The 16,435-nt window shown below is 47.1% G+C and overlaps 1 protein-coding gene across 46 annotated transcripts in view; it reads left to right on the top strand.

Moving 5' to 3' along the window:
• The window catches only part of MEGF11 (multiple EGF like domains 11), a 391,182-nt gene that overhangs the window by 184,128 nt on the left and 190,619 nt on the right, over nucleotides 1–16,435 (top strand). For all 46 annotated transcript variants that reach the window (XR_012415082.1, XR_012415083.1, XR_012415084.1 and 43 more), the window contains one exon: nucleotides 6,732–6,824. Coding sequence is in view for 37 of the 46 variants with exons in the window: in XM_073996090.1 (XP_073852191.1) it covers nucleotides 6,732–6,824 (93 nt within the window). In the remaining 9 variants the exon portion in view is untranslated. The remainder of the gene's footprint in view (nucleotides 1–6,731; nucleotides 6,825–16,435) is intronic.

The following is a 16,435-nucleotide window of genomic DNA, read 5'->3' as shown; positions in this document are numbered from 1 at the left end:
ATGGAGAATCTCTAGCATGTGCATTTGCCAGGGGCAAAAATGAGTTCTGAAGCTGATTATATATAAGGCACAGATATCCAGTGTATCTGTGTTACTAGAATTTCATGGGAGGGGGTAATTAGGAAAAAAAGTCTAAAAAGCCTCTAATGGATAAAAGGTTAAGAAATACTGATCTAGCACATTGAGTTGCTGGCTGTGTGAATTTGCACAAGTTACTTAGCCTTTTCTGTGGTTCAGTTTCCCAACCATAAATGGAGTGGTACTAACCCCCACCTCCAGGACTCAATGGAGCTGTGTGTACTCAATACCTGGCAAGTGCCAGGCCAAGAAAGGACTTCTCGTTTGGCCTCTTTTCCTCTTTTGCACTCACCACACTGTCCCTAGTGTCTACCTGAATAAGACCATCAACTGCAATATGAACGTTCGCTAAGTCATCCAGATTCCCTGTCCCCAGCTCCCAGGAGGAAAGAGGGGTGGAATAAAGTGCTGAGTCAGCACGCATGGCTGCTGCAAGGTTCTGCTTCCCAGCTTGACAGCCCTTGCTCCTTTGGGTAGACCCAGAGTGCCACTTTAGAAAGTAGGACTGGCATCATTTTGTATTTTCTAAGCACCTTTTTTGGCCTTGTTTTGTCATCTGGTCATCCCAGGGAGTAAGTAAATGATAGGGGAGGAAGGGGAAGAAGAGACCTTCCATGTCCCGTAGTCCTGTCTCCCACCAGACCAGAAGCCCTCTACCACAGGGGGCCGCCTCCCCCATGAAGCACCAGATAGTAAACATTTTAGACTTTGCGAAATGTCAGTCTCGGTGGCAACCCTCTCGACTCCGTCCTTGTAGTGCAAAAGCAGCCGTAGACAGTATGTAAATGACTGGGCATGGCTGTGTTCCAACAGAACTTCGTTTACAAAAATAGGCAGCCAGCTGGATCCCCCACGATTGGCAGAGTGAGCCCGCCCCCGCCCTGCCACGCGCATGTCAGTCCTTTATCCTTTGTGTGATCATGGTGGCCTGCTCCCTACCTGTACAACAGCTCTGTGAACTGCTGAACCCATTCGGGTGTTAGAAAGTCTTGCCTTGGGTTAGGCGGATATCTGCTCCCTTGTCACTTGCTCCCTTGGGTCCCTATTCTGTCTGGGACAGAATGGCTCCTACATCTCTATTGGGCTTTCAGCCTGGTCAGCTGACCTTGACCTGCCTCCACCTAGTTCTTCCTTTTCCAGGTCGAACAACCTCCTGTCCCCTACCCCATCTCACCCTCTGCCTCCTGATCCTCCTCCCTGGCTTGTCAATATCACTTGCAAGGCATGGGTACTGGGAGGAGTCGCCAACAGCCACATGTGGAGTATCTGTAATGCATGGCCCATGGGGAGATAACAGGGATGTTTCAGACCCTGGGTTTACCCTCGCAAAGCTCACAAGAAAGGCATGCTTCTTTTCCCCGAGCTCAGCCTCAGAGTTCAGTCACAGAGAAGGCACCAAATCTCTGGACCTGTACCTTGGCTTAGGCTGTTTCTGGCTCCGTGGGACCAAGGTGGCCAGGGGTCTTGAGGATGGTGGTGTGGGGTTCTTTTGGTCCAGACCACTACTGGTCTGGACTAACACTGAAAGGAGAAATGGTAGGAGGTCAAGTGTGCTACATCCCACCAAATGGGCAACCACCCTCCACCGAGTGCCGTGGAGATCGAGAGAAAGAAAGGGCTGGTTATCCTTCCTGTGGATGGGGGGTTCTTGTGGAAAAATCTTTCACCCTCCATCATGTTCGAATAGGGTGGCTGGAGGAACCTCTCCCTTCCTGGCTTTGATGGGGCTGGATGATGGGGGCTGTGCCTGGCTTTGGTGGCCAGGTGACCCAGGGCTAGGGAGCTCAGTGGAAGTATTTCAAGCTTCCAGCTTTCTAAGGTGGTGTGCTGGAGTCAGTGCGGTCCTAGGTCAGAAGAGAAGCATCGAGGGATGTCAGCCATGGAAGGGTCCTTAAAGGCAATGTGTCCTAATGCCCTTGTTTTATGGACAAGAGCCTGAACCCAGAGAGTTGGCTCCTCGTCCAGTGCCATTTCCAAAGGAATAGAGGAAAGAAAGCAGGGGTCCTTGTGATAGAAAGGGGCTGGGGCTTGGGGGCCAGGAAGGGGAACCAGAGCAATGGCAGCAATCCAGGTGTGTCCTGGAGGGGGGTGGGCAGGAGGACAGATTGAGGGCATTCTTAGCTGCATGGGACTTGAAACCTCATCTGGTTTAATCTTGATTTCCCAGTGAAGTTGCAGGGCCCAGAGAGGATGGTGAGTTATTGATATCACAGAGTGATGTTTGTAGACACAAATCAGGGCTGCCTGACACCCAAGGCTGGATTTGTTCTGCAACCCCACACCACCATCCTCAACACCCCGATCACCCTGGTCCCACAGGGCCATAAACAGCCTGAGCCAAGGGACAGGTCTGCAGATTTGGTGACTTCTCTGTGACCAAGCTCTGAGGTTGAGCTTGGGGAAAACAAGCATGTCTTTCTCACATGAGCTGTGGTATTCTTTCCTGGGGCAGGTGAGTGTGGGGCTCACAAGCATTGAGCACCTACTGTGTACCAGAAAGCATGAGGGCTTAAAAAGGAGGAGTGGGAAGCACCCTGTCTCCCCCAGGAGCTGGAGATCCTCAAAGGAGAGACAGTGCCGACATAGCTACCTCCCAGCGTGTGCCGGGATGGCCTGTGCCAGAGGCTGAGGGAGTGTGTGTGAAAGCCCTAAGGTCTGGCACATAGTAGGTGCTCAGAAAATGGTAGTGCACAGGAAGTGGCAACAAATGGCAGCAACTGTCAGCTGTGTTAGACATCCCACAGCCCGTGTGTGTGTGTGTCTGTGTGTGTGTGAGAGAGAGAGAGAGATGGCAATAGCATCTCATGCTTATTGAGTACTTACTATGTGCCTATATGCCAGGCACTGGTCTAAGAACTTTACGTGTTTTACTTCATTTAATCTTTGCAGCAACCCATAAGGTAGGCACTACTATTGTCCTCATTTTACAGATGGAAAAGCTGAGGCATGGAAGTTTAACTGTTTATTGTCCTGTAACCGTAATTGTAATTGGCAGATGTGGAATTTAAACTTAGATCATCACATTGTCTACCACCCTGGCCTTGCCTGCCAAGGCTGGAGATGGCACTGCCCTCCAGCAGCACTGTCCCCAACCAGGGATCTGTCTGCAGTTCCCTACAGACCACCCGTCGCGTGTCCAAGACCTCTGTGCAGGATGGGAGTGAGTGGAGGGTAGAAGAGGCTCGAACCTCACCAGGAGCCTGTCCTCAGGGCCGAGGAGACTCGAGTAACAACAGCAAGGTTCACACAGCATTTTCTATACCCCAGGCCCTGCTCTGGGCACTCCATCAACTCATTCAATCCTCACACAGCCTGTGAGGCCCATCCTGCCACCGTACCCCACTGAACAGATGGGGCTGACACAGAGATGGAGGTAACTCATCCAAGGCCTAGAGCTGATAAGGCGCTTGGGCCAGACCCGGCATTCTGGATGCAGTCTGTTCTCAACCCCTGCACATCCTGCTGCTTGCCGAGAAGGCTTGTAGCATGCTGGGAGGTCAGAATCAGGACTGAGGCAGGGTGGTGAGAGTGTAGTTCATATTTCTCGGTGGGGCCAGGAGAGGGCGAGTGGCTGACCCCATCACACAGCTGGTGCTGTCAGAGCCCGTCCAGCCACCCCGTCCATGACAGCAGATGGATGTGCAGCAGTGTGAAGAGGAACTTGACAAAACGCCCTGTTTAGAGTTGTAAGTTTCCAAGAGGGAGCCCAGGGTGGCAGCACCCTAACCCAGCCCCTCCCAGGCAGTCACTGGCATGGGGGTCTGTGGTCTGAAAGAGCTTAGGGGACCCACATGCTTTAGGAGCAGCAGCTGAGTAACCCCAGGCCTCTGGAGATGGGCTGCCAGCTGCTGGCGTCAGAGTCGGCCACCCCAGCACCAGGGATGGCCACCGCCACCCTCCCTAGGAGACTTTCCCCGCGGCACCTCAGCCCCTCCCCACCAGGTGTCCAAACACGCAGTGGCCCAATTGCCAAATATGGCAGTCTGAGCCTCGGGTATTTGCTATCAATATTTCATGCTTCAAACAACACTGTCTAAACAACCCCTATGAAATATGAATGGATTGAGGTTTTGACAAGCAAACAGTGCAGGCAAAATACCAGGATGATGAGGAAAGGCGGGAGATGCACCTGCATCCCTGGGGTCAAGCCAAGGGACTGTGGGATGACCATCCTCCATGCATAGCACAGAAGCTGACCCCGAAGCTGCCGCCTTAACAGGGTCCTTACCAGGGTCCAGGGGCTGGATACAGGACTGAGCTGGAGTCTGTGTCTGCAGTGTGGGGGGCGGTGCTCTGCAGACTGTCCTGCTGGTCTCTGGGGCTTCAGAAAGGGACCAAGGGAAAAGGCAGTGCAGTGTGGAGCTTGCTCAGAGCACCAGAAGGCTGTTCCCTCCCAACTTGGAGAAGGCACAGGAGGCAGGTGGATGGGCTGGGTGTCTAGGGTCAGGAGCAGGGGGCAGGCAGGTCACTGGGTGGTCTTCCTTCTCAAATTATCTGCCCTCCACCCTATCCCTAACCTGTGTGGTGCTGAGCATGTTGAAGCAGCTCCTCCACCCTCTGTCTCTGGTCACCACTGACCCTCTTGTGGGCCTGTCACAGCACCCCTCTGCTGTTCCCTCTGGAATGGCCCCACTGCCAGCCCCTGAGCCATGTGGGCGGGGGAGGATCTTCAGAGGCCTCTAGCTCCAGGAGCCACCCCAAGCTCCTTCCTCCCTGACTGAGAGGCCACACACTGCACAAGGGGCCATGAACATTCAGGCCTCAGCTTCTCCAGATATAAAACAAAGGGCCAGGACATGATTTTCTCTTAAGTCTCTTTGAGACCTGACACTCAGCAGGTTCACAAGTCACTGCTTGATTTCACCGCCCTAGGCAGAGACCCCAGGGATCGGGGTCCGCTCTCTGCAGTCAGAAAGCAGTTGGCGGTGTCAGTGAGCTAATATGACAAGCTGTAACACTGATGGGTCCAGCTGTGGAGCATGCGGGGACCTCAGCCTGTCAGGGTGGGGATGAGGGAAAGGAAGCAGCTGAGGCCAGGGCTGGGAGCTGGCTGGGCTGAGGGGCTGGCATCCCATGGGGAGCCAGAGGATGGACACTGCTGTGTCCTGGGGGCATTGACTCATATAAGCTTGTTTGGAAAGTCCAGTGGGAGCCCGGGCAGCAGGAGTGACAGTCTTGCTAGCTGCCGCGTGAGCAGCACATTGTGATTCTAAGTGGAGCTGGTCCCCGGGGTCAGGGCCCACTGGGTTCTCCAACAATGGGTTAGCCGCTTCCCAGGGCTGTAAGTGAGCGGGGCTCCAGCACTGGGGAAGTGCCACAACCCTCCCCAAAGGCTACTTGTAGCAATCAGAAGGACCCAGGTGCTAGGGATCTCCAGACACACCACATCCCAGCCTTGCAGTGGACAGGCTGACTCCAGACCACTGACCAGTGGGGCATGTGAAATGGCTCTTCTGGGGTCTACCTTGCCTGGGGCCTGGGCAAAGCTAAGGCAGCAGCTTTGGGGTCAGTTTCTGTGCTTAGGAGGGGCCAGAGGACCACACCAGTCATTAAATGAGCCTTGTTGTTTAACCCAACAGCATCTTCCCAGTGGGCATTTAGGCCAGGCAGTGGGTGGGAGGCCACGAAAGGGGGCCATCTGCTCCTCTAGCCCAGGCCAGTACTGGGCAGAGAGAAGTCCCTTGCTTTCAGGAAAAAAACAACACCACACACACATCTCGATCCGGTCTAAGAAATTGACAGGGTTGATGGTAAGTGCTGATTCCCTGAGCCTTCAGACTTGGTGGAGGTGGCACCTGGGGGCTTTCTGTAATCCTTCACTGATGGCTTAGATGGTGGGGCAGATCTTTCAGGAGCAAAAGATGACCTTGAGGAAATGTGGATTCTGTCAAAGAAAGAGAAAAATAATTTCCCTTCCTCAAACTGCTGTCAATCAGCCTCAGCACCAGAGTGGTTGAGGGAAAGTGCCTGCCGCTGTAACCTCCCACCTCAGGAGGCTGCAGCATTCAACTGCGTGATAAGAAATTTCCAGGCACTTTCTAATTACAATTATCATCATCGTGGATGTCTCTCTTAATTACTTTCTTATAATTAGCTGTTGCTTTTTTCCTCTGCATGTGTGTACTTTGCAGATTTGCTGACATTTGAGCGCCCCAAAATAGGGACATTTGGGGAGGAGGGCAGAAAGGTGGGGGGAAAAGTGAGAAGGGACCTTCTTTTCAGGCAGGCTGATACATTTTGGGGCCTTTGCAGAAGGAAACTGGGGAAAGCAGAAGATGCAAGGGACAGGTTATTTCCTAAGCAGATGGACAAAGAGAGCAGGGGTGTGGATATAGGAGCCCAGGTTTGTGGAGGTCCCTGTTGTTAAACGTTGGAGGAAATGTTCTCGAAAAGTCAACGATGTTACCGCTTCTCCAGCTTGGGTTTCATTTTAGGAAATGAGGCTGGGGATGAAATGTACTCTTGTAGGATCCGTTCTGGAGTTAATTAAATGACTCAGGTCAGGTGTAGCTTGATTTTCCCCCAAGCCAGTGATGCGTTGTGAGCATCCCTGGGCACCAGGGAGTTGTGACAAAATGGATTATGCTCCTTGACCAGATGGTTGGTTTTCACTGTTGTTCTGATTCTTCCTCTCTCTCCTCATGTCCCCTCAGCCCTGTGTACGGAGGAGTGTGTGCACGGCCGCTGCGTTTCCCCGGACACCTGCCACTGCGAGCCTGGCTGGGGAGGGCCCGACTGCTCCAGCGGTGAGTCTGGGGTTTGAGGGTCAGGAGGACCCCTGGCTCTGACTTGGTAGGGGGAGTGGGTTGTGGTGTGTGCATGCTACATTTTTGTGTTGTGCTGGGGCGACTTGGGATGGGCTGCCTGAGGCCGTCTGAACATCAGGGAGGAGGTGTACCTGCAGTTAAAACCTGGTGGCACTTGAGAGATGATTTGTAGGGGTCTGTGGGGGCATTGTGTGTTGTATGTTTATGGAATTGTGGGGTCATCTGGACAACTCTGACTTTTGAAGGAACACCTCTAGATATGGTCTTTGATGGTTGATGTGAAATTGACACAGTGCCCAGGAGTACACACTGAGGAGGTCGCCGTTGTCTAGCCCTGGTCCCCAGGTTCACTGCTCCAAAAACTCGGTTTTGTGGGTGCCCACAGAGGCTCAGGGGAATTGATTTATGAGACTGGTGGACATTTGGGATGTCTCTGTGTCCCCAAAATTAGAACAGGACACTCGTAGGGGTAGGTCCTTGTGTTCCTACGTTTTTGTGGGCGGATGGTTCACCTTCTCCAGGGAAGCCTTCCTACTGAGCTTGGGGTGATGTGGATGCTCTGGGGCCTGGCCCAGTAATCCACAGTGGCGTGGTGCATTGTCTCTACTGTGGGGCTGGCCACCAAGAGGGTGCGGCTTACCTGGCAGCTGTTCAGGGAATTCTCTGCCAAGAACACAGATGAAAATGAATCCTCCTTCCCCTCTGGTTTATTGCCCCCAAATATTTGCGGATGACCACCTATCCATTGGCACATTATGCAGTCAAGGGTTGGTTAATATCTTGGTCTTATTTGGTTTTCAAAGAGGCCTTGACTAAGGCTGAAGCCCAAATTTCTTCCTGCTTTGAGTTGGAGTAGAGTGTTTTTATGGTGACCTGATTAGATAAGATAGCCAGTGGTTCCACTAGGGATCTAAGCCCTATTATTTGTCCATCTTGGGGAGCCACCTCCATGTTCCCCATCTGTGTTTTGTTTTGTGTAACTTGGCTTACAAGAAATCTTTGAGGAAGGAGTATCTGACTTGGATTAGGTCAGTCCTGCTGGGATGGGTCTGCCTGCTACTGCTGGATTATAATGTTGAGGGCAGCCTATTGGAGGTTGAAATACAGCCTGGGTCCCCTGGGGCCCTGAGTGTATAGAAACTGCTGATGAATGTAACTGTGTTTAGTGCTCGCTCTATATCTGACCACCATAGTCTTGAAAACTCGGAGAGTAGAATGTTGGGTCCATGTGGGCCCAGTGTGGTGTTACTGCCCTTTTCTACTCTCTCCGCTGTGGTGGAAACATCGAGTTATGTTTTTTTGTTTCTTTGTTTTCCCAAAGGACTTGACTGGAGCCTCTCTGTCTATGCAGTGCATGAGAACATTCTGGCCAAAGGCAGGATGTGGTTTTGTTTTGAGTCTGGGTGATTCTCTTGGCTCAGGGAGTCCATGGTCTGCTTGCGGTATCCAAGAAACCCCCCAATGTGTTGGGACCTCCGGTGACCACAGTGGCCTCCTTCTTCCACTTGTTCTACTGCTTTGAGTGAGCCATGACTGGGAAACAGGGCCAGACAATGAAAGGTAAACTGAGGCACAGATGAGCTAAATAAAGGAAGATGTCCAACCAGTCTTTCTGTCAACTTGAACTGCAAAACACATTGGGTAAAATGTCTGGGCTTTCCCGCCCTTATCTGTGTTTTGTTTTGAGTAACTTGGCTTACAAGGAATCTTTGAGGAAGGAGTATCTGACTTGGATTAGGTCAGGCCTGCTGGGATGGGTCTGCCTGCTACTGCTGGATTATATGCTGAGGGCAGCCTATTACAGATTGAAATCCCCTGGGGCCCTGAGTGTATAGAAACCACCGATGAATGTAACTGTGTTTAGTGCTCGCTCTATGCTCGGGACTGTGCTGGGCCATGGGGAGAGCCCTGGAGGGTCTTTTAGACAAGGTCTGTATCTTTTCAGGGTTCTGGCCTAATGAAAGAGCTGGAACAAAGGTGGCATTTGATGAACAGGACTAGGCAGTTTAGAGTATGATTTGCCCCCAGAGTGAATTTACCAAGCAAGCCGGGAAACAGACCTGTTATTTACAGCACAGAACTAGACTGTCTGATTTAACGCCCCCGCACCCCCAATTCAGTCACCAGACTTGGTGCTAAGCAACCCAAAAGCTCTTTCCTCTCAATTAAATGCACCCTCATGGGTTGAAGAGCCATGGGTCATTGAGCTTTGAATCGACTCAAAGGCATGTGCTATTGAACCCATGGGAAGTTCTAAAAGAGGTTCCAACCCTGTTTGAGGGACAGCAGCATTGAATTAAAGCAATCCATAGATTCTCACCTTCATTGTCATTCAGAGCATTGAATGTGTAGATGCTCTGCTAAGAGCTTTCCAACCTCTGCTTGAATACTTCCACTGACAAGGAGCTCACTACCTCTTATGGAAGCCCATTCTCACTGTTGGAAAGTTTTCCCTTCTCTGCAGTGGAAACCTACCTTTTAGCTTCTACTGGTTTGTTCTTGCTCATAATAAAGTCCAGGGCAGGGTGGTGGATGACCGTGATGCTCCTTGTACCTGGAATTTCTTCCAAGAAGCTCATTGGACAAGAACACAATCTGTGTCTATAGAAATGGTCATCTCAGCACAGTTGATAATAGCCATTGAGGCTGCACAGAAGAAACCAGACACTCTCTAATGAGTCAACCCTTCAGGTATTAGAAGATAGTGATCATTTTCCTCCCCAAGTGTTTCTTCTCCAAGCTCCCTTGTTTCTCACATGATGTCGTCTGGACTACCTTTCCCATCTGGTTTCTCTCGACTGGCTGTGGCCTTTATTCCTCTTAAATGTTTTCTCCTAGATCTGACCACACAACTGCAAGCTTGGTGTGACCAGTATGGAAAAATGAGAGTGGAGATAGCTACTATGTATTGAATTTTACTATGCACTGAGTGCTTTATTTACTTATCTACTTGTTTAATTTTCACAACGAACTTATAGTATGGGAATTGTTATTTAGCCCCATTTTACAAAGGAGCAAGTTGAAGCAGACAGAGGTTAAAGAACTTCCAGCAGACACACAGCTAGTCAATGGTAAGTCTGGGACTATCACCCAAACAGAAACCTATGTCCTGAACCTGAACTCTTAATTATTATATGCTCCCTCCTTCTGGATGTTCAACCTCTGTTAATATAGCCCAGTGTTGAAATTGATCTGTCATGAGAAAACATGGTTGTTCACAGGGAAATGTGAGCTCTGCTTAAAAGATGTGGCCCTGAGATATTGTGGAGATAGAGGAGTCAGCCATGGGACACAAATTGATACCAGCTTCCCCTAAGTAATTTGCGCCGGCTTGCTACATGCTATTGGGGTCTGTCTGCCAGTGCGCTCTCTACAGTGCCTTAGGGTCTTTGTGGGCGAATCTGTGGAGACAGGTATCTCGGTCCCACTTCAGTGTGATCTCTGGAGATCACTGAATGGGGTTTGTCGTGTGACACCCTTTCAGAGAAGCTTTGGTTTTGTTTAATTGAAAGCATCGTTCTTGTTTGTTTTTTTTCTCTCTGGTTCTTAAAGTTATACCTGTTCATGTTAAAAAGAAAAATCAAACTGTAGCAAAAGTTAGACAAAAAAGGTTAACTCTCCACACCGGAGATAACCACTGCTGGCATTTGGGTGCTTATCCTTCCTGCCATTCTTCTATACATTTGCACATTGAGCTAGATCTGGATATAACTTTTATTATTTAGATCAAATATGTGTGCTAGTCTATAACTTGCTGTTTAAATTTAACTTTACGTCATGCACTCATTTTCTTGTCAATAAATGTGCTCCCTTAGATTTTTAATGGCCTTACAGAATTTCATTCTATGGATTACCACATGCATTTAACTAGTCCCTTGTTGATGGACATTGAAGTTGTTTCTGATTCTTTACTGTCATAGGCCCACTATCCTTTATCCAAGATCCTTGGGGCCTGTTGGCTTCAGAATTTATAATTTTTCAGAGTTTAGAAAGCATATGGTGAGTATGTTGTGTGTGACATATGCCCCCATGGTCTGGGCAGCACCCTGGGTGAAACAGTGATATTTCTGAAGTGACTATGACTGATCACATCAAGTGACATAAAAACAATATATAACCTCAAATCGGTTTCATGCAGATTTTGCCTCTAAATGGATTTTGGTGCTGAATTTTTTAGAACATGTTTTGGACTTTTTAGGGATTTCTGGATTGTGGCCCTGTGTAAAAATGCTTCAGTGATTCTTCTTATGCATATATCTTTTCCCACTTGTCCCAATTTCTTCTTAGGATAAATTCCTGGAAGTGGCAGGGAGGGTTACAAAGATCCATCATCTGACTGCCTGCCCCTACCCTGCCCTGCCCTTTGTGGCTGCCAAGGGATTTATGACTTTGACAGCAGTGAAGGGGATAAATCTAGTACTGGGGTGGGGGTGGGGACTTCTCATTCTTTTACTGACTTATAACCCCCTAGCTGATTTTTTTAAAGGCCTGGACTAATTTCTTTCTGCTCCATAAAGGAAGAGAGATGATACTGATTTGCCTGGTGGGCTGACACACCAACTATCAGATAATTCTGGGCTGTTAGATGGACCACTACGGGGAAATGGAGTGGCTGCCTGCCTGGTCATAAACCTCCATCCCATATAATAATGAAGAGTAAAAGGATGAAATGTCAGTTTATACTGAATAAAGACGACAGAGTGACTCTTATTAAATTGCACTAATCTCACAAGTGGAGATAAAAAGAAAAAAGTTTTCCTATATTGAATATCTAGTTTTTTAAAGTAATTAGGAATATTAAAGCACTGACAATGATTGAGATAGAAACATTATTCATAACTTTTATTTCCGCACTGGGCAATGATCCAGTATATTTCATTTATGAGATTTCAGCTGTACGGAGAAGGACGTGAGCCAATTCCTAAATTAAATATGCCCTGTTAACTTTTATAAATGATGCCCAATAATTAACTTGGAAATTTAAGCTTTCATTGTATGATTTAATTATTGTATTTCCTGGGTCCCGTTTCTCTGCCTCCCATCCCAGGGTGCTTTGCATTTTGGGTTCCAGGCTACAGAATGGCATTTTGTTTTTGGGCCTGTGCCTCCCCTCCAGAAGGCCTGGGGTAGAGATGAGGGTGAAGCCTCCTCCTCCGTTTCCCTCTATTTTCCACATTATCGTGTATTCCACCAAACCAGTCTTATCCACACGCTTAGGACAAAGTGCAGGATAAGTCAAAGCCTGGTACACACTGTTCTGCCATCTTGCAGAATTGCTCCCCTACTCCCCAGTCGCTGGGCACAAGACAGGACTACAGAGCAGGCCTGAGTGATGAAGGCAGCCGGAACCAAGCTGGGCCATCACCAGCTGTAGCTTCCGCCGAGTCCAGCATGTTCTTATCTTGAATGGTGTGTGGGACCCCAGGCCGACTTGGCTTTAAGCTATCTGCAGATTAAAATAGAATGTTAACCAGCTCAGAAATATGCCTACGCTCCTAAACTAGCTCGGGACCCTTGAGGTCAGTGCTTCTCAAACTGTTTGCTAAAATTTCTTTTTTAAAAAAGTCCTGGTAAAAGATACATAACATAAAATTACTCATTTTATATTTGATATTTATAATGTGCAGTTTGGTAACATTAGTACATTCACATTGTTGTGCAAACATCACCACCATCCATCTCCAGAACTTTTTCAGCTTCCCCAACTGAAACTCTGTCCTCGCTGAACACTAACTTCTGATTGCCCCCTTCCCTGGCCCTTGGCAACCAACAGTCTGCTTTCTGTCTCTCTGAATTTGACTACTCTGTGCTTCATATAATTGGAATCATACAGTATTTGTTCCTTTCCCACTGACTGATTTCACTTAGCATAATGTCCTCAAGGTTCATCTGTGCTATCACGCGTGTCGGAATTTCCTCCCTTTTTTTTTTTGCCTTTTTTTTTTTTTTTTTTTGAGAATGGAGTCTTGCTCTGTTGCCCAGGCTGGGGTGCAGTGGTGCAATCTCGGTTCACTGCAACCTCTGCCTCCCAGATTCAAGTGATTCTCCTGCCTCAGCCTTCTGAGTAGTAGCTGGGATTGCAGGCCCATACCACCAAACCCAGCTAATTTTTGTATTTTTAGTAGAGACGGGGTTTCACTATGTTGGCCAAGCTGGTCTTGAACTTCTGACCCGAAGTGATCCACTCACAGCCTTCCAAAGTGCTGGGATTACAGGCATAAGCCATCGCGCCTGGCCCCCTCATTTGGTTATGTCCTTTCCTGGTTTTGGTATTAGGGTGATACTGGCTTTAGAATGAATTAGGAAGGGTTCCTTCTTTCTTTATCTTGTGGAAATAGTGTCAAAAGGATTGGTACCAATTCTTCTTTGAATGTCTAGTAGAATTCTGCTGTGACTCTGTCTGCTCCTGGACTTTTTTTTGTTGGTAACTTTTAAATTATCATTTCAATCTCACTGCTTGTTATTTGTCTGTTCAGGGTATCTAATTCTTCCTGATTTAAGCTGGAAGGGTTGTAATTTTCCAAGAATTTATCCATCACTTCTAGGTTTTGTAGTTTATGTGCATAAAAGTGGGTTCATAGTAGCCTTCCATAATCTTTTGTATTTCAGTGGGGTCAGTTGTAATATCTCCTGTTGCGTTTCTTAGTGAGGTTATTTGGATTTTCTCTCTTCTTTTCTTGGTTAATCTTGCTAATAATCTATCAATTTTATTTATCTTTTCAAAGAACTAGCTTTTTGTTACATTTATCGTTTGTATTTTTTATTGTTGTTGTTGTTTCAATTTCATTTAGTTATGCTCTGATCTTGGCTATTTCCTTTCTTCTGCTGGGTTTGGATTTGGTTTGATCTTATTTCTCTAGTTCCTTGAGGTGTGACCTTAGGTTATTTATTTGTGCTCGTTCAGACTTTTTGATGAAGGTGTTTAGGGCTATGAACTTTCCTCTTAGCACCGCCATTGCTGTATCCCAGAGGTTTTAATAGGTTGTGTCATTATTGTCATTTGAAGAATTTTTAAATTTCCATCTTGATTTCATTTTTGACCCAATGCTCATTCAGGAGCAGGTTATTTAATGTTCATGTATTTACATGGTTTTGAAGGTTCCTTTTGGAGTTGATTTCCAATTTTATTCCACTGTGGTCTGAGAGAGTGCTTGATATAATTTCAATTTTCTTAAATTGATTGAGGCTTGTTTTATGGCCTATCATATGGTCTATCTTGGAGAAAGTTCCATGCACTGTTGAATAGAATGTGTATTCTGTGGTTGTTGGATGAAATGTTCTGTATATACCTGTTAAGTCCATTTGTTCTAGGATATAGTTTAAATCCATGGGTTTTTTTTGGTTGACTTTCTGTCTTGATGACCTGTCTAGTGCTGTCAGTGGACTATTGAAGTCCCCCACTATTATTGTGTTGCTGTCTATCTCATTTCTTAGGTCTATTAGTAATTGTTTTATAAATTTGGGAGCTCCAGTGTTAGGTGCATATATGTTTAGGATTGTGATATTTTTCTGTTGGACAAGGCCTTTTACCATTGTATAATATCTCTGTCTCTCTTAACTGCTGTTGCTTTAAAGTTTGTTTTGTCTGATATAAGAATAGCTACCCTTGCTCGCTTTTGGTGTCCAGTTGCATGAAATGCGTTTTCCTACCCCTTTAAGTTTATGTGAGTCCTTATGTGTTAGATGAGTCTCCTGAAGGCAGCAGATAGTTGGTTGGTGAGTTCTTATCCATTCTGCAGTTCTGTATTTTTTAAGTGGAGCATTTAGGCCATTTACATTCAATGTTAGTATTAAAATGTGAGATACCATTGCATTCATCCTCTTCTTTATTGCCGGTGTACTTTGATTTTGTTTTTGTTTTTACTTTTTAATTTGTATTTTTGTTTTATAGGTCCTGTGTGATTTATACTTTAAAGAGGTTCTGTTTTGATGTGTTTCCAGGATTTGTTTTAAGATTTAGAGCTCCTTTTAGCAGTTCTTGTGGTGGTGGCTTGGTAATGGCAAATTCTCTCAGCATTTGTTTGTCTGAAAACAACCGTATCTTTCCTTCATATATGATGCTTAGTTTTGCTGGATACAAAATTCTTGGCTGATGATTGTTTTGTCTGAGGAGGCCGAAGATGGGTCCCCAATCCCTTCTAGCTTGTAGGGTTTCTGCTGAGAAATCTGCTGTTAACCTGATAGGTTTTCCTTCATAGGTTACCTGGTGCTTGTCTCTCACAGCTCTTAAGATTCTTTCCTTTGTCTTAACTTTGGATAATCTGATGACAATGTGGCCAGGTGAAGGACTTTTTGTGATGAATTTTCCAGGTGTTCTTTGTGCTTCTTGTATTTGGATGTCTAGGTCTCTCACAAGGCCGGGGAAGTTTTTGTTGATTATTCCCCCAAATATATTTTCCAGGCTTTTAGAATTATCTTCTTCCTTGGGAACACTGATTATTCTTAGATTTGGTCATTTAACATAATCCCATACTTCTTGGAGGCTTTGTTCATATTTTCTTTCTTTTTTTTTTTTCTTTGTCTTTGTTGGATTGGGTTAATTCAAAGACCTCATCTTTGAGCTCTGAATTTCTTTCTTCTACTTGTCCGATTCTGCTGAGACTTTCCAGAGCATTTTGCCTTTCTAAAAGCGTGTTCAAAGTTTCCTGAAGTTTTTATTGTGTTTTAAGTTACTTATTTCCTTAACTATTTCTCCCTTCACTTCTTGTATCATTTTTTCGATTTCCTTGCATTGGGCTTCACCTTTCTCTGGTCCCTCCTTGATTAGCTTAATAACCCCCTGAATTCTTTTTCAGGTAAATCAGGGATTTCTCCTTGGTTTGGATCCATTGCTGGCAAACTAGTGTGATTTTCTGGGGGGTGAAGAACCTTGTTTTATCATATTACCAGGGTTGGTTTTCTGGTTCTTTCTCATTTGGGTAAGCTCTGTCAGAGGGAAGGTCTAGGGCTGAAGGCTGTTGTTCAGATTCTTTTGTCCCACGGGGTATTCCCTTGATGTAGTACTCCCCCACTTTTCCTATGGATGTGGCTTCCTGTGAGCCAAACAGCAGTGACTGTTGTCTCTCATCTGGGTCTGGCCACTTGGTAAGTCTACCCAGCTCTGGGTTGGTACTGGGGGTTGTCTGCACAGAGTCCTGTGATGTAAACTGTCTGTGGTCTCTCAGCCGTGGATACCAGTGCCTGTTCCAGTGGAGGTGGCAGGGGGAGGGGATGCAGTGGATTCTGTGAGGGTCCTTAACTTTTGTGGTTTAATGCTCTATTTTTGTGCTGGTTGGCCTCTTACCAGGAGGTGGCGCTTTCCAGAAAGCATCAGCTATAGTAGTGTGGAGAGGGACTGGCGGTGGGTAGGGCTGTAGAACCCGCAAAATTATATGTCCTTTGTCTTCTGCTACTAGGATGGATAGGGAAGGACCATCAGGTGGGGGTGGGCTTAGGTGTGTCTGAGCTCAGACTTTCCTTGGGTGGGTCTCCCTGCAGCTGCTGTGGGGGATGGAGGTGAGTTTCCCAGGTTAATGGAGTTGTGTACCTAGGAGGATTATGGCTGCCCTCTGCTGAGTCATGCAGGTTGTCAGGGAAGTGGGGGAAAGCCA

The sequence above is a fragment of the Macaca fascicularis genome, chromosome 7 (genome assembly GCF_037993035.2).
Source record: "Macaca fascicularis isolate 582-1 chromosome 7, T2T-MFA8v1.1".
In the NCBI taxonomy this organism is placed as follows: Eukaryota; Metazoa; Chordata; class Mammalia; order Primates; family Cercopithecidae; genus Macaca; species Macaca fascicularis.
Note: the sequence above shows the minus strand (reverse complement) of the source record. Positions and strands in the feature narration are given on the sequence as shown.